The 22513-nt window shown below is 31.0% G+C and overlaps 2 protein-coding genes across 2 annotated transcripts; one reads left to right on the forward strand and one right to left on the reverse strand.

Moving 5' to 3' along the window:
• Positions 1-8713: 8713 nt before the first annotated feature.
• On the forward strand, positions 8714-11097 carry LOC107624388 (UNC93-like protein 1). Its single transcript, XM_016326887.3, has 2 exons — positions 8714-10092; positions 10359-11097. The coding sequence occupies exons 1-2, from the start codon at positions 8933-8935 to the stop codon at positions 10609-10611; spliced, it is 1413 nt and encodes a 470-aa protein (XP_016182373.1). The 5' UTR covers positions 8714-8932; the 3' UTR covers positions 10612-11097.
• Positions 11098-11254: 157 nt separating this feature from the next.
• Positions 11255-13183, reverse strand: LOC148581233 (uncharacterized). Its single transcript, XM_088489215.1, has 2 exons — positions 12982-13183; positions 11255-11596 (listed from the first exon to the last, which is right to left on the reverse strand). The coding sequence occupies exons 1-2, from the start codon at positions 13078-13080 to the stop codon at positions 11429-11431; spliced, it is 267 nt and encodes an 88-aa protein (XP_088345341.1). The 5' UTR covers positions 13081-13183; the 3' UTR covers positions 11255-11428.
• Positions 13184-22513: the final 9330 nt, after the last annotated feature.

Below are 22513 nucleotides of genomic sequence, written 5' to 3' on the forward strand. Positions count from 1 at the left end.
ACAGTGAATATAACACATGACTAAACTAAAAATTATTACCTCATGGAAACTGGTATCTCAGCCGGTGGAAGGGTATGTTTCGGTATGGGCGCAATACACAACATTCGCTCCCATACACAAACAAACAACAGATTAAGAGGGTCATCCATCTCCTTTGTATCATATCATGATGCACGGCATAATGTTCTGTAAAGATGTGCGAGACATGTTGACCCCCAACTATAAGTATGGATTCGCTCAAAATCGCGAAGCAACGGTAGATATTTCGCGTGGGCGTATGCGGTCGACTTATCCGCGAATAGGATCGACCCTAACAAACAGAAAATCTGACATCTGACGTATCTCCTAATGGACTCTACAGTGTCCAACAGCTCCGCGTCTCTGATACGTCGAACCCAACCCAGTTTTATATAGGATTTCGAAGATTGATTGACTACTGGTTCACGGCCGAATATTGCGATGCTCTGGTTCTGGAGGAAGTCGCTACTACTATCAGTGTAGGCCAAATATATGAGTGACATCTTCCAATGTCACCGTAACCTCACCCACCAACAATACAAAAGTGTGAGTCTCCGACTTCCACCTTTCAAGCAGAGCAGCTAATAAGGGGTGAAATCCTCTTATCACCCCAATCCTAGATATGTGGTAGAATCCCGTGGCGCGTAACTAGTTTTCGCCCATTGGGTTCCATGTCTGTGGCGGATCTAGTTTACGCACCAACAAATTTCTGTTAGGCTGCATCAAAAAAAATATATTTATTAGATTAGATAAACAATAAATATTTATTTATTAATAAGCAAATATTAGCATATTTATTTAAAAAGTGTATGTATTTATTTATTAATATTCACATATTTATTTTAATATTTTATTTATTAAAATAATTAACGAATATTAGCATATTTATTTAAAAAGTGTATCTATTTATTTATTAATATACAAACTATTTATTAATTAAACTCACAAAAAAATAATTTTATTCTAAAAAAAATAATAAAAAAAATTAAATATTAACATTTTTCCTTTAAATATTATATACACCTTTTTTTAAATACATATAAATGATTGATTTTTTTTCTCGAACGTCAAAATATTTATTTTTTTAATATTTAATAACAATATATTTTTTAAATATTTATATATTTATTATTTTAATATTATTATATTAAAATTTTGAACATACATGTTCGACTTGCATATTTATTTTCAAAAACTCCAAATATTTATTTATTCATTAGTATATTTATAACAAAAATTATAAAATATATATTCCATTATAATATTTTTATAACAAAAAATAATCCAAAAATAACAAAAAAATTATATTCTATCATATTAAATAACAAAAATTAAAAATATTTAAATATACAATAAAAATATAATTTATCAACTTATATAAATTGGATGATCCAAATAATTTATAATATGTTCTTTAAAGTAGTATAATTACGAACCATTTTTAAACATGAATACAAAGTAATATTTATTTTTTTTTCTATTTTTTCACCCTTCTTTGTTTCTTCGAATCCTCCTTCTTCTCTCTAACAAAAATTCCAACAACCCTTCTCTCACTAACACACTCTAACTAATGCATATACTCGAGTGGGGATGCTCTTTTTTTATAGAGTCATGATCAAGCTTTGTTGTTTACCAAGGTGGAGGAGCTGTCCCCTGCATGCAGGCACCTTCCAACACGCCCACCCCATGTTGCGGAGCACGTTGGGAATCTGCAAAGCCTGCTCCACCACGCCCTCTGTCAAGGAGTTGTATGCGCGCCACGTCACCACGCTCCCGGCGTGTTGTTGGGGAGTTGACACGCTTTTGACAAGCAGCGGTACCACGCCCCTTGCGTGTTAACCGTGATTTCCATAGATCGGCAAAACACCCCTCCCCAATATTCAGCCAAAACACCAACAAATTTTTCATATGAAAAATAATTTCTGGCATATTTATGTATTTGTATAAATTTTATACAAACAGTCAAAATCGTAAAAAATACATTTCGAATATGCTGTATCCAAAATATATACCGTCTAAAAATCCGTGCATAAGCCGAATGCACTCTACCGAGAATATAGCCATAACAAAAATTTTGACACTATATTTAATTTGAAATACATATAGTTTATAATTTTTTCTTAAATAATATTTATCTATCTTTTATTCTTATATATTTTATTTATAAATTACTCAGTTGATTTTGTTACATTATTTTTCATAATTTTATTATAATTAATATTTAAAGACTTATTATTATTATTATTATTATTTAATTCTTTTATTAATATAAAATATTTTTTATAATATCTATTAGTTTAGTTTCTTCTTTATTTTTATGATAAATTTCACCCATACTTAGAATATTAATAAAATAAAATATAACACATAGGATCTAAAATTAAAATTATTTAATTTGATTATTTTTTAATTATTAAAATTTTAAATTTTAAATATAAAAATACTCAATAATTATAAAAAATTATATAAAAATCTTAATTAATTTAAATTTAATTTTTGTACTAACAACCTTGTTAAAATTATGCATAAATTATTACTATCTTCATATAAAGAGTACTAAATTATTAATAATTGATAAGAATTAAAGGTTATTTATACATTTTATGATTTACAATTTTAGTTATAAATAATAGTATCAATTAAGAAACACTTCTTATTTAACTAATAACTTTTGAGTTTGTACTTTGATAAGATTATAAAATTTTTGTTGATGTAATACTTTAAATTTAGACGATATTTTAAGATTTATGCTAGACTATAATTATGTTTTAATGTGTTTAATTATATTTTTTATTATTTAATTATAAAACGGTTATTCTAGTTGAACCACAGTTAAACCAATTAGACCAATAAATCAATAAACTAGTAACTAAAACGATTTGACGATCGGTATGATTTTTAGAACCTTACTTTTAAGGCTAGCTAATGTAATAAGCTAAGTGGTTAGCTAGAATGTTAAAAACTTAAAATTCAATTTAATTCAATATAATTTAAATTTAATTATAAAATATATATCAAAATTAAAAATAATTTGCATTAAATTTAGATTAAATTTTAGGTTTAACTTTTAAAATTTATCTAATCTAATTCAAATAAATTATCTTTTTATTTTTATAATTATATTTATATTTCACTTATAATATTTTCTTATTTTATGAAGTGATCCTATTAAATGTTTAAAAATTAAGGAAAATATAAGAATAAAAGATAGATAAATATTATTTAAAAAAATATTTTTTTTATAAATAGCATGTATTCTAGATACAGTATTAACAATTTTGTTATACCTGTATCTCGGGTATAATGCATCAGTTTTATGCATGAATTTTTAAACTGCATGTATTTCGAATATAAAATACTCAAGTTCTACTTCTTATAATTTTGACGACTCTATATTTAAAATGTATAAAATTTATATAACTGTGTAAATACGTTACAAAATTACACATTTCTATAAATATTACCTTTAAATCATTTAAATAAAAAAAATCCTTACTTAGAGAATGTTGATATTACTTACCTTTGTTTTAGAATTTTATTATCATCGATCAGCATCATCATCATTATTATTATTTGGATTACTTTATAAGTTTTTCAAAATTCAATTTCATATTTGACTTTAGTAATAATTTTGTACTTTTGTTAGGTGTGATGTGGTTCATCTTAAATTTTTTTTCCGAAATAAAATAAAAAATATTTATTTTCTCAAACAAGATTTTTAAATTATAATTTCTCACATACTATTTTTTTATATTTAGGATAAGTTTACTGCACTCGTAACGAATTTCAAGTGGAGTTTCTAAAATAAAAGCATCCCTATTGGAGAACAGAGCTTAAAACAACAATTTCATTCTCATTCTTGGCAATTTTTCTCTATAATGTCAATGAATCTATTGTTATCCATTCATTGTGATGATGAAATAGTGTATGATGAAAAAGGTTCTATTATTTTTAGGTATGGACAACCAATAATTACGCATATGACACCGAAAGTCAACAATCTAACAGCTTTGAAGAATTTGATATTGCATTCTGTCGGATAGCAACAGACGAAAAGAGTGAAAAGAATTTACAACAGATAATTTGTTTTATAAAAGGAATGTCACAGTTGGCTTGGCTTTGTTGTTAGTGTGTTTATTAGACCACGGTTTTGAGAAATATTTCGGTTGTTTTGAATTAGGTATCGGTTACGTGACGACCAGGACGTACGTCTTATAAGGTCGTGGCATAACCGATGGACAAATGTTCATCTGTTGGAATTATTCGTGTTCCTCGTTGAGTTGGATGGACGAGGATCATTTGCGGATACTATCGATGATAGTCCGTTAAGTGGAGCTGTTAGACAGAATATTAGAAGGACGATGGTTGATCTTAATATGCCACCTGAAGGTAGTTAAGAGGGGTCTAACGTTGAAGTTGGTAATGCTGACATGATGGAAGATAATGTTGAAAGTCACAAGGGTTCTGCTATCAGGAATCTGATAATGGATTAGTATGAAGTTAACCCCGATGACAGAGACGATGCTGATGATGAACCAACAAAACTTCTTGATGATGGTGACGAGGAAGAAGACATGAACTACTATGGTGACATACAAATCAGTCTGACACAGCCTACCATTTCTCGACCATATGACCGGCCGGATCACTTCTCCAGGTTGAATCTCGATGCAATGATTCGGATTGGTCATTTACCCAGGGAGGCCCCGAAGAGGATCCAAGCAATAAGTTCGAGGTTGGACAATAATTTCAGAACAAGGAAAAAGTCATGTTGACAGTTAAGAGGTACAGCATTAGGAGGGCTGAGGAGTATAAAATAGTAGAGAGTGACCAGTTGAGATATAATGTACATTGTATCCAGTTCGGGCCCGGTTGTTCTTAGAGCATACTCATATCATATCGCCAAAAGCAAGAAAAATGGGAGGTTAGGAGATACACTGGTCCTCATACTTGCATGCAAACATCAATGGGACAAGACCATCGTAGATTGGATTCAAAAGTGATTGCTCAACACATTTTTACAATGGTTAAAGCAGATCCAACAATCAACATCAGGGTTCTGCAAACAGGTGTGGAGAATCACTTCGGTTACAAGGCATCCTACAGAAAAGTTTAGCTTGCAAAGCAGAGAGTCATTGCCAGAATATATGGCAATTGAGAGGAGCCATACAAAATCAACCAGTCATTGCATAGCAGAGAGTCATTACATCAATCCCGTTATCCAGTCAGGCATCAACATCGTCACATCAACCATGTCCTGCATATCCAAGATGGACTCGTAATCCATCTGGGGCTCGAGCTTTGACGGGCTGAATGACAACTCAATTTGGGTCCCCAAGTCAAAATGCAAGATGGGGCTGGCACCCGGTGTATGCCCCTGGTGACTGGTCCTGGCCTCCGAGTGATGCGACCCATGTGGTCTCAGGGACAAGTAGTCTCTGGGGACGGGTCCTGAAAGATCTCCAACTGTCTGTCCAACATCCTTAGCCCGTCCAACATCCACTTCCCCATGTGCTAGCGGGCTAACGGAGTCTCTGTCCCGGTGAACCTCGTCATCCCCCTGCATCCCTCTGCCTCCACCGCATCTCCCTCTCCTTCTCCCTCTACCCCACCCTCTATTTCTCCCTCTCCCGGAAGCTGGCCGCAACTCTGGAAGGTCACCATCCTCCGGCTGATGTAGATTTGGAGTATTTGGATGGTGAATGGGCAAGTCATCTGGCACAACCCTACCCGCCACCAAGTCTTGGTCACCCTGACCGAACAACTCTATGTGGGCCCACTGCAGATACCAAGTCATATATGGAAGGGAAGGGCGTAGGTCTATATGATGGTGTATGTGTAGTCAATGGTCGGCATGAGTATCTCACATCTCATGCCATCCACCATAGAAATGTGGGAACCACTCTCCTCAGTCGAACCGACCATAGTGCCTATGCACCTGGTCAATGTTCAGTGGCCTGGTTGGAATGTGCTGCAAGCCACCGAACTAACACACCACATGGTCGACCTGATGCCACTCAACAATAGCGAAGTAAAGGAGCGGGCATACAACCATTGTCGAGGCTTCAGCCTCAGCTATTGCAGGTGGACCTAGACCATACAGCTGTGGGTCAGCAAACGCCGTCCAATCAACTTGTTCAGAAAACGCAAGACGCATCATATACAACATTCAAATTTAATTAACATAGAATTGTAGTTCTTAAATCTTTATCACATACGTTCAGGATGCCTATCCCGTTTAGAGTACGCCTGTAATGCCTAAGTCTGTGCTCGTCCCTGGCATTATCTGGCCAGTACGCAACCCATCTACAATAAGATACAGCCAAGTACTATGATAATCCACCACATCTATCAAAGTCCTCTAGGAGGGGGAGTCACTTGATGTATTATTGAATATGATTTATTATTTAACTCTTAAAATATTTTTAAACTCAAAGTATCATTAGTTTGACTTAAATATTTTTAGTAAAATAAATTTTTGAATATAAAATCTTAAATAAATATAATAAATCATAAATAACTCATTATGTTAATTTTCAAAAATTCAAAGTCTTATATTTAATATGTTGAAACAAAATTTTTTATTAGTTATAAAATCTTTAAATTTTGTGACAAATAAATAATTTTTTACAAAAATATTGTATTTTGTGACAAATTAATTTTTTGTTACACAATATTTGGAGCTTTTGAGACAAATAGATATTTTGTTATAAAATATTTTAAATTTTTGCAACAATATAATCTTTTCTTACAAAATATTATAACATTTTGCAACAAAACAACAATTTGATATAAAAGCCAACATAATTTGTAACAAAAGAAATTATGTTGTTACAAAATATTAAAATGTTTTGTGACAAATTTTTTGTTGTTACAATATATTCTTATTTTGTAACAATAACTTATTATTGTTACGAAAAAACCATAATTTGTAACAATTTTAAATTTAATACAATTTTTTTGTTACAAATGCACCATTTTCTTGTAGTGTGTGTACTCGAAAGTCAGATACATCCGGGAATAAGATACCCCCGATCACCTGCATGATATACCCTCTCATGTACCTCAACAGGCACTCCTCAGTGGTGTCCTTCTCCAGCTCTCCGTAGACCGTATTCTGGAACCATGTGAGTTTGACAGTCCACTTGGTTTGTGACTATCTGTCCTCTTGGGCAGAAACAACACACAGTAGTTGCTGGCAGAAATTCTTAATGGACCGTCCCTGATGGTGCTGCTCCCACCCACCAATGCAGCCACAAACAGGATCACCATCAATCCCGAGTTCCAGATGGTAGGCCACGTCCTGCAGGGTGATAGTCATCTCCCCGCATGGTAGCTGAAACGTGTGGGACTCAGGTCTCCACCTCTCTTTCAACGCCGATGCCAATGGCCAATCGTACTCGAACTCCACCATATACGCTACATGCTCAAACATGGCTTGCCTAAGATATGAGCTAATCTGCTCAGGTGGACGTCTCATCAAATTCCATCTGGTGTGCAAGATTCGAGGCGCCTACTAAACGAAAAAAAAAATTAAAAATAAAAGGAGGGTCAATACATATAATAACAAATTTGCTATTTTTTACAATATAATAAACAAGGGTGATAAAAGTGTACCACTCGATCAAGTTTGCTAAAAATGTGTCCAACCTGATCCAATATGTAATACATATCCTCGTAGTCCAATAACTGCTACTCCATCTAACCACACTCTAGTAAAATAAAATAACATATACTGAACTCGGCTCCTTTCACATTAACTAAAGTTTTAAAAGACACAGTTAAACTAACTAATTGTCTACCTTACATCTTAATTAGTTTATAAACTTACTAATTAAAATGTAAGTCACATGAGGTCGTCAACTAACTCTATAAACATACTAATCAATAACTAACTGAAAACTAAATTTTAATAATCATGTTTCCTTCTAATCTAATCTAACTAATTATTCCACTAATTACAATCTAATTTACAACTTAAACTAATTATTCTGACTAAACTAATTAACAATTAATAACTTATATTAATTAACATGTTATAAACACTAAACAACAACTATACTTGAAAACAATAACAAACTAACATGTTATATACTCTAATTAACATGTAAACAGTGAACAGTAATTCTAAATAACATGTAAACACTAAATAGTAACGCTAACTAACATGTAAACAGTAAATAGTAACTCTAACTAATACGTAAACAGTAACTATGTAACTCTAACTAACATGTAAACAGTAACTATATAATTCAAACTAACATGTAAACATTAAACACTAACTCTAACTAGCATGTAAACAATAACTCTAACTAACATAATATATACTGACCTGAAACTGACGATGTAATAGATAACGAACTTTACGGATGTCAAAAGATAGAAAATCTCGTACAGAAAAATCTGAATATCACAAGTGAATGAGGAATAAAGTGTATTTGAAGGAGAAATTTGAAAGTAAAACCACAAATGAAAATGACCACACACTTATATAGTATGACGAACTCATTCTGAAGTTCGTAGAGGTGCTGCCAACTTCATATAAAATATTCTTTGGAGAATTAAATATTCTTTTAATTTTATTCCAAAAAAAAATCCTATGAAAAAGAGTATATATGACGATTTAAAAAAAAAAAAAACTGAAAATTCACCAAAACCGAACAAATTGACCTTCATTTTCACCCAGTGCTTGCGTAATCACCTAAGCTCATTCTGCTATTCAATTCAAACTGATAGTCACAACCGGAACGGAACAGAAAGCATCCATGAAAATTGGGTTATTTTTCTCATATTTTAAACGGCAACACTCAGCTTTGCCGTTACTCTTTCTCCTTAAATAACCAATTCCTTCTCACAAACACACTCAAGTCTCAACCTTTGACACAATTAAAGAAAGTGTTGAGTTGATTATCAAATGGGTTCAGATTCCAATGGAAATCAAGAATCTGGGACCCAGATCCCTCCTTCATCATCACTATTGAGGTACAATTCACCGTTGGTTCAGGTCATCCTTATTGGCCTAGTCTGCTTCTGCTGCCCCGGAATGTTCAACGCACTTTCCGGCATGGGTGGCGGCGGCCAAGTCAACTCAACCGCCTCTAACAACTCCCTAACCGCACTTTACACCACCTTCGCCATCTTCGGCATTCTCGGCGGCGGCATCTACAACCTCCTGGGACCACACCTCACACTCTTCGCAGGTTGCTCCACCTACGTCCTCTACGCCGGTTCCTTCCTCTACTACAACCACTACCAGCACCAAGCTTTCGCCATAATCTCCGGCGCCATTCTCGGCGTCGGAGCCGGGCTTCTATGGGCTGCAGAAGGCGCCATCATGACCTCTTACCCTCCGGTGAATCGAAAAGGAACCTACATCTCCATCTTCTGGAGCATCTTCAACATGGGTGGTGTTATAGGTGGCCTAATCCCTTTCATCTTGAACTACCATCGCGGCGGCGATGACGCAGTTTCGGTTAACGACGGAACGTATATAGGTTTCATGGCGTTTATGTCAGTGGGAACAGTTCTTTCGCTGGCGATCTTGCCGGCCAGGAAGGTTGTTCGCGACGACGGAACTCGGTGCACTAACATGTTGTACTCAAACGTTGGAACGGAGGCTATAGAGATTGCTAAATTGTTTTATAACTGGAAGATGCTTCTCATGGTTCCTGCTTCTTGGTGTAGTAATTTCTTTTACACGTATCAGTTCAACCATGTGAACAAGACCATGTTCACTTTGAGGACAAGAGGGTTGAACAATGTGTTCTATTGGGGGGCGCAGATGTTGGGTTCTGTTGGGATTGGTTATGTTATGGATTTCAGTTTTAAGAGCAGAAGGAAGAGGGGTTTGGTGGGGATTCTTGTGGTTTCTGTTCTTGGTACTGGGATTTGGGCTGGTGCGCTTGCTAATCAGATCAAGACTCCACCTAAGATCTTGGATTTCAAGGACTCTGGTGATTCATTTGCAGGGCCCTTTGTCTTGTATTTTAGCTTTGGTTTGCTCGATGCCATGTTTCAGAGTATGGTCTATTGGGTTATTGGTGCCCTTGCTAATGATTCTGAGATTCTTAGCAGGTAATTCAACGCATTCATCTTTTTTTCCTTCTATTAATTCTTTCTTAGCAGGTAATTAACCCTTAACCTTTAATTTTAATCATTTTGTTCTTAACATTTTTTATTTGTGTCAAAATTATTCTTAAATATTAACTCCATCTAAAACGGAATTAACTCCGTCCAAATCGTTATGGATAAAATTAAATAAATCCAAAACCTCAAAGTTACGATATTTTTTAAGAAAATTGATGTTAATTAATTGTGGGATTGGTTACATTAATTCACAGGTATACTGGGTTCTACAAAGGTATTCAAAGTGCAGGAGCAGCAGTTGCTTGGCAAATTGATAACCATAATGTGTCCTCTAAAGCTCAGTTGACTGTGAATTGGATACTAACAACAATAAGTTATCCAATGTTATTGGTTTTGGTGTTGATGGCTGTGAAAGAAGACAAGGATGAAGTAGTAGTAGAAGAGCCTGTGAAACAAGTTGCTCCTTCATCGGCTGATAATAATAATAATGGCTCTGATACCAAATAACAAACAATACACACCTTTCTAATGGCAAAATCAACTAGTCTTTGTCATTTACAATATTAAAAGGCAGAAGAAAGAAAAAGGAATTAATTTGTTTCCACTTTCAAAGTTCACACGATCTCATCCGAAAAGTCCGAAGTTTGTGAACTCAATTGTTTTGATGTGGTAAAAGACAAGGAAAAGGGAACAAAAGTATGGATTGGATATTGGTCCCATTAATTAAGTTTTGAATTTTCTTTTGCTTCTTATGGAGTTTGAAAACGTATATCTATGTATTGGTTAGGCATCAGTGTCAACGTGTGTTGAATAGTGAAGTATATATTTTCCTTGATATATTGGTGTTAGGGGAATTGATCTTTTCACACTTTGGTAAACCATAAATTGTTGTCGTTAGTGGAATTACTAATTTTGTCTGATCCAATGCAACTGTGATGTGATGTAGTCCTAATTTATCTCTAAATGATTCACAATTCCTACTATTTTGCAATACTTCATCAATATGTGAAGAAATTCATCCACACTTTTTTTTAGCCCCAAGTGTAACTCTGACCAAACTTTGTTTACCATATAATTGACAGATAGTTGTTCTAAACCTTGTTAGCACACAAAAAGTCAATTGAATCTAGCAAATATCGGCAGCAGTAAATTAAAAGTGAAAGATTTTTTTTTATTATTGATTGATGACCCAAGAAATGAAACAATATCACTCAAGCAAGGTTACAACTTACGCCACCCAGCACATCTTTTTTAATTTTGTGGAAAATATTTGTGTCATAAGAATGGCTAGGATCGATGATGATACAATAGAGAATTAACATGATTACAGGGTGACAAGAGGTACATCAGTTTGGTCCTTTTTCTCAGCTTCTTCCTCCTTCTTCGCCTCTTCAGCGCCAGGAGCAGCAGCCTCAGCCTTAGCTTCTTCTTTTGCAGGCTCAGAAACGTCTACCAAAGGCTCTTCCTTCTTCTCTACCTCTTCCTTGTTTTCCTGCATTAGTTTAAAACTCAATACTTAAATATTTGATTTTGAGACCTTAAAAAATTCAAAATTTTCAATGGATAATGTTATACGAATACTTATCAGAAATGTTAAAGAAATAATAATTTAAATTTCACTTATTTAACTTAATATTTATAATTATATATATGATTTAAAAACTATATATTTATTACATCTAATATTATGTATTTATTTTAAAAGTAATTAATAAATATAAAATAAAATTATTTTTAATTGATTTTGACTAATTTTTATTATTTTCTAACTACAATGCACGGACGGATACAGACACGACAAAATATAGGACATAGTACACGCAAAAATATAAATTTTAAATTTTTATAAGATACATAGATACGATATATATATATATAAAATAATTTATAGATAAATTATAATGATATTTTAATATTTTATTAATATTAAAAAATAAATTAATTTTTTAATTTTCTAATAAATAATAATATAATTATATAAATAATGCTATATGGCTAACATATATTATCATTTTTTATCAATATTGGGCCATCGATAGTTTGTACTTATGTTTATAGGAGTTTTGCATACAAAAAACATAAAATTTGTACTTATATTTATCAGAGAATTTACATACATAAATCATTATACTTTATATCAATATTTTTTAGAATTTATATACATGAATTACTAAAAATTATTTGTTAAAGACAATTTAGTATTTGTGTTAATCAAATAATGGTAAAAAATAGCTTATTCTCAAGAATTTCTCTAATAATATATATTATTTTTAAATTTATTTTAAAAATATATGTTAAAAATAAGATTGGACATCTAAATATATATATATATATATGATAATATTTAAGTATATATAAATGTATATAAATTTTTTTTTATTAAAACATAATTGAACGTAAAAAATACATGTATCCAATAAATATCAATGAATATTGTGTTTAAAATGCATGTGACATACAAATATAACAACTCATCGAAATGAGTGTTGTGTCCTGCTTCATAGTTTTCTAAACATTTCAGAATACTTAAAAAAAAGAGTTTCCTGATAAGATTCATTTATATCTAAGTTTTATCTTTTGATTCTATATTTTAAACTTTTGCCTATAATTATTATACTAAAATAGTAGAATGGAGTAGTCCTAAAACTATTTTTTCTGAGTCACTTCTTTATTTGTAAATTGTAATATATTAACACCATTATTTTTTGTCATTGGCACGCACTTTCTAATAACATGTTTCAATTGTATCAATTTGACTTGTGAGAGATAGTTGGTCAAACCATTATTACGTTGGGTTTGAGATTAGAAATGAATAAACATCATCATCATCAAAATGAAAATGAAATCAAATATATAGATATATATAGAAAAATAAACCTGAGGAACATTATCGCCCTCAGCGGCCTTGGGTGTGATTGGTTCAACTGGGGCCTCTCCTTCATAAACATTCTTAGGACTGCTCATGCAACCTCCCATCTTTTTAATACAAAAGTGTTGAAGATAATGTAGGAGGTTGTAAGGTAAATAGAGATAAAGAGAAGAACCAGTTAAAAACGGAAATTACGGTGCTGATTGCTGAGGGTGAGGTAAATGATTGGAGAAAGAAGAATATATATAGACGCAAAATACACACATTAATAGCTAAATGTAGGGCCTGTGTTTTAGGAGAAGTTTTCGGGTTTGCAAGATCATTTGGCCTGGCAAACTTGTCTTTTTCACATTTTTCGGTCTGGCTATGCGATTTTTTCGTGGAATTTGAGTTAGTTATGACTTATGACCCTTCATTTTTCTTTCTTTTTTTTTTCCTTTTTTTTTTGTTTTTATTGTATAGATTTATATATTTTCTTCATTTTCTTTATATCTATATATATATATATATATATATATATATATATATATATATATATATATATATATATATATATTGAGGCTTGTGACCATTTGAGACTTTACAAATAGCACTGTATCCTACTATCCTTCATGGGTTAAAATATAAAATTGGCGTGCTTTTCTAAACTTTGTAATACCCTTACATTACAACTTTGTTAATACTTTCTTCATTAACGATAGTATAAATAGAAGTTAATTATGCAAATAATCATCCTTGATAATTACTTTTAGGTTCAATTAAAGATTTCATGAATGATGTGATTTATTGATTTTGAGTTGAGGATAGTCATCAAACCTGATATGGTTGGTCCAATGAAAACTTGGTCACGAATAACCGATAAACTAGAGATTTGGTTTGCAGCCAAGTCCAGGTCAAATGGCAACTTTGTTTATTTCACATAGACCTACACCTGGTTTAAATCTTCTTGGAGGAATATAAAATCATACTAATAGTGTGTATCCCATGTAGTATGTGTAAGTGTGTAGTGCATAAATGTAATGCCTAAGATTGGGACTGTCCAATCCACTTGACCAAAAAAAAGCATAGCTGGAACTCCTCACAACAACATTAGGAAGGCTTAGTAGTTAGTATACTCTATACCCACTGATGTTTTTTTAAATGTGAAATGATAGGGTGTTATTTTTAAATGTAAAACTATTTAATTAGAGAAGCAAAAATTGAACCATTTAATTTGTAAAAGGTACAAAAATCGGATCGTTCGATTTGTGAGAGATACAAAAATCGAACTGTTTGATTTGTGAGAGGTACAGAAATTAGACTGAGAGATTTCTATTAAAAAAATAAAAAATGTTGAGGTATAAAAATCAGACCCTCTGATTTATATACTTTTCACACTTTTAAAAAATACTAAAAATTATAATATTAAAATATATCACTATTTTTACCTCCATAAAAAAAACTCTAGGCTATGCTGTGTGTTGCAAATTTATGTATTAATTATTGCATATATTATATAATATCTTCATTCAACCTTTTTCCATATTTAATTTATTTTAATTTTAATTTTATATTTTTTAAATTAATTATATTTTTAATTAAACACAATTATTAATATAAATATTAGGGTAAAGTATACTTTTTGTCCTTGAAATTTGGCATAAATTTTAAAAATATCTCTAAGTTTTATTTTGTTTTAATTTTGTCCCAAAAATTTTTAATTTGCATCAAATATACCCTTAACGACTAAATTTTCACAAAATTTAAAAGCAATCTAACAATCATGCATGAAAAGTATGCTTAATTTGCTTGTGTTGAGGGTTGTTCTTATGAAATTGTTGTTGAATTGGTCTTAAATTTTTTGAAAAATTAGCCGTCAGGGATATATTTGATGCAAATCGAAAACTTTTAGAACAAAATTGAAACAAAATAAAACTTAGAGATATTTTCAAAGTTTTTGCCAAACTTTAAGGATAAAAAGTATACTTTACCCTTAATATAAATATTAAGTTTTATTAAATATTACGAATTATATATAAAAAAATAGACAAAAATATTTTTATTAATCACATCTTTTTTCTTCCCATGATTTTATAATATCTATTAATATTATTTTTTAATAAATACATGAAATATATAAAACTTAATTAATAAACTACTGAAATATGAAAATAATAGTTAATATTTATTATAAAAAAATAAAATTTTATATAATTATTTAATTATAACTAAATCAACCAATTGAATCAATAATTTAATAGTTAAACCAGTGACCAATGACCTAATAGTTTGTCCAGGTCAATTGCTGATTAAATAATTAACTCGGTTAGATATGATCAAATTCCATAAAAATTCATCAAAAACAGTTAAAACTAGAGAATCAATCCACTCAAGCCTGGTAAAACCAGTCAATTTAAATTAAGTTGTTATTTTCTATACATGATATTTTTGTATTAAATATACTAACGGCTCAACAAGCATTGTCGTGCCTTTTCAGCCGCTTTTCTATTGAATCAAAAAAAATATTTTTATATTTTTATTTTTAAAATTATAAATTTAATATCAATAATTAAAAAATAAATTAAAAAGATAAAATAAATAAATTTAAGTTAAAAAACTAAAAAAAATTATTATTATTATGTGTAACAAAGTCAAAATAAAAATTTATTAACATTATTTATAAATTAGTTATTTATATATTAAATTTATTTATTTTCTCATTTCTATTTAATTTGAAATAAATTTAAAAATTTATATTCCTATTCGAACCATTCTTTTTTTTATACATAATTTTAATAGATAAAAAATTATTTCTTTAATCTTATATTGAACATCTTTAACTATCTTTAATTTTATTATTATTTTAAAATTATTATTTTTTATTTTGAATATATCATCTCATCATATTATACACTATTATTTTCTCTTATTATTTTTTTACATGTATAACTATTATTGTCTCGCGTCACTATTATGTTGCCTTGTTTTATTCTTCTTTTTTGTTTTTTTCTTCTATTAACCCCGATCGCAATCAATTACCACCATATCGTATTACCATTATCGCAACTCTCATTTTTGTTTATCACTTTAAGTCATACATATCCATTGTGTTAACGTTTGAGTTGTTAAAGATTTGTTAAAAGAATTATTTTTTTTGTTTGATTTAGATATCTAGATGTATAACTATTATAAAGATACTTATTTTTCATATTTACTTGTTAAGTCATATTTTATCATTTAAAAAAAATTAAGATATCAAGGATTCAAAAATTTTGTATAGAATAATTAAATAAAAAATAAAAAAATTTATTAGTTGTTTAATTTCTTTAATATATAAAATAATTGAATTTAAATTAATTTAGGTATAATACTAAAATTATTATGTTACTATGTGTAACAATAAAGATAAAAATTTATAAATATTTGTAAGTTTATTTATTTCTCAATTATATTTAATTTGAAGCAAATATAAAAATTTATATTTAAATAACTCTTTCTCTCGTATAATTTTAATAGCTAAAAATTTTTTATTTCTTATAATTTTATATTCAACATTTTAAATTATCTTTATTCTTATTATTCTTTTAGAATTTTTAATTTTTGTTTTTATTATTCTTTTTTCTTATCATCATCTATCTACATATGCTTCACCACCACTCTTATATTAGCTTGTTCTCTCTTTCTTCCTCAGTTTTTATTCTCTTTCTATCTTCTCTTCAATCGCAAACATATATTAATTCATAATTATTACACTCACAAGTGAATACTATTTTAAAAATAAAAGTTCAAAAAAAAAAATCACGTAATTCTTATGTGAATCATCTACACTCTTTTAAATATAACGAATGAGTAAATTTAACCTTTTTTATTATGAGTTTTTTTTTAATTATCTAATACATTCAAAGTCACATATTCATTTATGATAAAAGTTAAAAATTAAAGTTAAATGACATTAGTACTTTTTGATTTAATAAATTTAAAATAAAGTACAAAAATAAGGATAAAAACTAAAAAAATAGATGACTCTAGAAAAGGATAATGTTAAATTTTATGACATTATGTATGAAAACAGTGATTTATTTTATTATATTTATTTTAGTACCAAATAACAAAAAAATTAAATTTTATGTCCGCTTTTTTATTACTTATGTTACTTATCTATAGTTGTTTAAATTATACTCCATAGTCATTAAGTGGTGTTTTCTTCCAACAAAAAAATAGTTATGAAGTCATTTTTATTTTTTTATAGGAGTATATCCATTATATCATGATTTTAATAATAAATGTAAAATTTAAAAAATTAAATAATATATGTTTATTTTGATTATATTCAAAAGTGAATTATATATATTCCTATAGTCAAGACATAGGTTTAACTTATTCTATAATAAATAGCTTTTTAATCATCAAATTTATAAAAAAGATCTCGTCTTTTTATTTATCTTAAAAGTTAAACATTAAAATTAATGTTAATACTTTTTTATTAACATAACTAAAATAAAACATAAAAATAAAACTTGAATAAAAAAATGGATAAAATTTTTTTATTTAACGTAACTAATGAAATAATTTTTTAATAATAAACTTTTCTTTAGGAATAATATTAGAACTTAAATTTAGATACCAATTATTCTTATATTAGATTTTATGTTATATCTAAATAAATTGAGAAGGATGCAAGAGAAGATGAATAAGAAAAGAAAAAAATTTTTCTATTATGCAGTAACAGTAATATGAGATGATAGATAGTAGGAGAGAAAAGAGATAATTATAGAAGTTCCGTGATTGTGAATCAATGAGATAAGAGAGAACTTGAATATATGTGATAAGAGAGAAGATGATGTAGTGAAAATTTTTTAATATGGAATAACTGACATATAGCGGGATAGAAGGAAGGGCAAAATTAGAAAAAAATTTTGGACACCAAACTCGTGTATTGGCATTATATATTGTTATAGATATATTTATTTTGATTATATTCAAAAGTGAATTATATATATTCCTATAGTTAAGAAATAGATTTAACTTATTCTATAATAAATAGCTTTTTAATCATCAAATTTATAAAAAAGATCTGGTCTTTTTATTTATCCTAAAAGTTAAACATTAAAACTAATGTTAATACTTTTTTATTAACAGAACTAAAATAAAACATAAAAATAAAGCTTGAATAAAAAAAATAGATAGAAAATTTTTTATTTAACGTAACTAATGAAAGAATTTTTTAATAATACACTACAAGAAAATATGTCTATTGCCACGCTTTTAAAGCGTGGCGAAAAGTTGAAAAAAGCGTGGCGATAGCTTTTCGCCACGCTTTTTCAGCTATCGCCACGCTTTTTCAAACTTATCGCCACGCTTTTTATAGATTGTCACGTTTAAAAGCGTGGCCATAGGTGGAAGATATGGCCACACTTTTAAAGCGTGGCCATAGGTGGAAGATACGGCCACGTTTTTAAAGCGTGGCAATAGAAGGAGATACAGCCACGCTTTGGAAGCGTGGCAATAGAGGGAGATATGGCCACGCTTTTAAAGCGTGGCAATAGGGATAGATACGGCCACGCTTTTAAAGCGTGGCAATAACAAGAGATACGGCCGTTAAATCACAAAGCTCTATCATTGCTGTCATGTTGAGAAAGAAATTCTACTGAAGTTCACATATCAAATACCCAACACATTCAGAATTGTATCAAAGTTAATATTAATTATTAAGAGCTAAATCCAAAATAAACTGTCTTACACCAGTAATCAAATCATTCCATTTGTAGTATCTTTCTATGATCTACTGTACCATAACCAAAATAATCATTCTAAAGACATCAATTGAAACCTAAAAGGTTGTCAAGAACTATACAATGGCATAGGAAACTTGAACAATACTAAACTAGTAACACAAGGTGTATTCCGAGGCGATCAAGAAGCATGAAATCAATCAGCCTAAGCATGTTCACCACGGATGCGGCGAACAAGTTGAATGTCTTTGGGCATTACGGTGACCTTTTGGCATGGATGGCACACAAGTTGGTGTCCTCAAACAAACCAACCAAGTAGGCTTCAGCAGCTTTGTGGAAAGCAAGGACAGCAAGGTTCTGGAACCTCAAATCAGTCTGCAAACATAATAAATCAATCAATAAATTGGAATCATTACATATTTTACAGCAAAAAATAACCCAACGCACCAGGACTAAGATAAAAAGGGGTTAATTAGATTGGCTTGCCTTCTGCTTCCTTATCACAGCAGGAATAGCTGGTGTTGACAATATACCTTCCCATATTAGAAAGATAAGTTGTCCTAAATTTCTATTAAGAGAGTCATGCTAATAATAATACACACTAGAGGATTGTGAACAATAAGATGATGCACTAGTCCATCAAAGATTTTTTTATCCTTATGATGATGTCATTTACTGCCATCTTGTGTTACAAAGTTCTTCATATTTGTTTTAGAAAGATTCATTGAAAAATTCAAATGATTAAGATACTTACTGTCCAATCAAAATTTTTCGAACACCATTCTCGGCAGCAATTTTAATTATAATCTGAAGTAAATGAGAACAGCAATAGAAACAGAGACAGGGTAAGCAATTTTCTTAACAAAATTAAATTTGATAGCTAAAATAATGCATTCAAAAGCTAAACCTGCGCAGCTTAAAATTAAATTAAACAGTTTTCTATTGCAGATCCCACTGATGACAGGGCTTCCATTGGTATTGCAGGATAGCACACTCTCTGCATATATCAGCAATTCAATTTGACTAAACACACAATATACATTGAACAATTCCAAAACCCTCGCCTATCAAAGAAAGAAAAAGTTAACCAAAACTCGGAACACACACATGGCACAACTGAAACAAAGTTCACACCAAAACCAAACTTCCTGTGCCTGCTTTATCTCTCAATTTATTCTAAATTACATTTACTCACAGCTTTTATATCTTGTTTTACCCTCTTTATTAATGCTCTGTTGATAATAATGCTTTTCTGCTGCTCATGCATCCTGGAAATTCATTTTTCAATGTTACACTACCTTTAAAAACCTATACTTTTCTGTAAGGTAAATGTTTAGGGTCTAGGGTAGGAAGAAGAAGAAGGGAATGAGAGGAAGGGAAAGGGAAAAAGAGTTTGAGTCTCAAGAATCAAGAATAGCAACCAAGAGATGAACATTATTATTCTAAAATCAAGCTTAGCCAATAGATGAACAAAATGCAACAAGCAAGCAAGCATGATAAGTAATACTCACATCACCAGGTGCAGCTGATAATAGCACTAAAAGAGTCACTGCAGCAGCTTGATAATCAGTTAATACCTTGTGTGTTGACTCATTGAAGCTAACCAGATAAAGGAATTAGAAGGAGATACTCACTTTCCATTATTATTTATTGTTGTAAAACTTGGGAGAAGAGTAAAACTTGGAGTCCCTCAGAAACCTTGAAATCATCTCTGCCTTCTCAGCAGAAAGGTTTGTGTTCTCCAGAATTTGATCTTTTGATGCCTTGGCAATTGCTTGGATAGAACCAATAGCTTGACTAAGCTGAATTGAGCGACTAGAATGACAATAACTCGAGCGATGCCTATATGCATATGCTTATCATGGTTTCATTTCACATTTAAGTCAAATATTAGGTGATATAGCTATTGTTAGAGAAAGATACTCCAGAGTTTAAACATCTATATAATCAAGAATCCTGAGCTTTAGCCCTGTTAGGTTTAGGCATGAAAAATCACGAAAACTAAAATGAGAAGTTGCTTCACAATAAAATGATTTACCGCATTTACTGTTGAGGTAAAATAGTGATAGTTTTGAAGAAAACAATTAATAGATCTTCTTAGTATCTTGCTTGAATCTTCCATTGCCAAAAATATTGATATGTATAAGTGTTTTTTTTTTCTCAGCCACAATAATATAGAGTCTCTATAACAGTAGAGATGGTGTTATGTTACAAATGAAGAGGCTCGTGTTTCATTTTCTGTGAAACCTTTTCTCAAACAGGTTGTGCTCTTAAATTTCTGTTGTAGGAATGGATGGTAGGTTAGAGAGTTATTATGAATGGGGTTGGTGTTTTTTGGATGAACAGAACTTAGATACTTAGAAATAATAGGCCAACAACAAGAAACTAACAAGTCATGAGGTGGATAACAAATCAACATTATATGTAATTAAAATCAAAACAGATAAGAACCAAACAAAGAGAACAAATCAACTAGTTGAACTATGGAAGCAACAACAAAAACAGAGTGCTCACTATTTTTTTCCGATTTTAGCCCAAACTGAAACAATGCTCAAGTCATAACCAAAACAGAGTGCACCTTTGTGGCTTTTTCATTCCAGAAAAAAACCATGTACGTCCACAGCATCGCAAACAACGCTAATATTGTGACCAAGAAGGAACATGCGTGTTGAGCATGCGATTGACAGAGAGAACGAATCAGGGGAAAATGAAAATGGAAAGGGAAAGCCCTAAAAGTAAAAACAACAGAAAAAATCGAGAAAATAAAAAAAAGAAGCGTTGGAAGGGAAAATAGATCAGACCTTTGGAATCGGAGGGCTTGGAGGAGAAGAGATCGTCGGCGAGCTTGACCTTGCCGTCGCCCATGTTTGGTGGAGCTCGAAGGTGAACAGAGAGATCCAGAAAGATCGGTAGAAGAACAAGAAAGAGAAGAAGAGTATGAAGACGAAGATGAAGATTAAGAAGATGAAGAAGAAGTGGTTTCGAGTGACGATGGCGAAGGGCGAAGGGCGAAGGGCGAAGGGCGAAGGTTGGGAGGAACTCTTCCAGGCGAGTGGTTTCGAAGGTGAAAGAGTGGTTTTCGAAGATTAGGGTTAGTGTCAATAGGTTGGGGACCGGGTTTGGGGCCGGGTTATAGTCAATGGGTTGGGACCCTCTGGCCACGCTTATAAAATGTCGCTGTTTCACTCTACGGCCACGCTTTCGAAGCGTGGCAGAAAAAAAACTTTTGGCCACGCTTTTAAAGCGTGCCAAAAGAGTACCAGGATATGGCCACGTTTTGTAAGCGTGGCCGTAAGGAAACCCTGTCGCCACGCTTTTAAAACGTCCTCGTTTCTCTTTATGGCCACGCTTTTGAAGCGTGGCAGAAAAAAAACGTGGCCGTTTCTCTAATCAATTGCCACCCTTACAAAAGCGTGGCCATTGATCTTTTTCGCCACGCTTTTGAAGCGTGGCAAAAAAAAAAGTGGCCAAATCTCTAATCTATCGCCACCCTCATAAAAGCGTGGCCATAGGCCTTTTTTCTTGTAGTGATAAACTTTTCTTTAGGAACAATATTAGAACTTAAATTTAGATACCAATTATTCTTATATTAGGTTTTATGTTATATCTAAGTAAAGTGAGAAGGATGCAAGAGATGATGAATAAGAAAAGAAAATTTTTTTCTATTATGCAGTAACAGCAATATAAGATGATAGATAGTAGGAGAGAAAAGAGATAATTATAAAAGTTCTGTGATTATGAATTAATGAGATAAGAGAGAACTTGAATGTATGTGATAAGAGAGAAGATGAGGTAGTGAGAATTTTTTAATATGGAATAACTGACATAT

The sequence above is a fragment of the Arachis ipaensis genome, chromosome B10 (genome assembly GCF_059453495.1).
Source record: "Arachis ipaensis isolate K30076 ecotype BB chromosome B10, ASM5945349v1, whole genome shotgun sequence".
In the NCBI taxonomy this organism is placed as follows: Eukaryota; Viridiplantae; Streptophyta; class Magnoliopsida; order Fabales; family Fabaceae; genus Arachis; species Arachis ipaensis.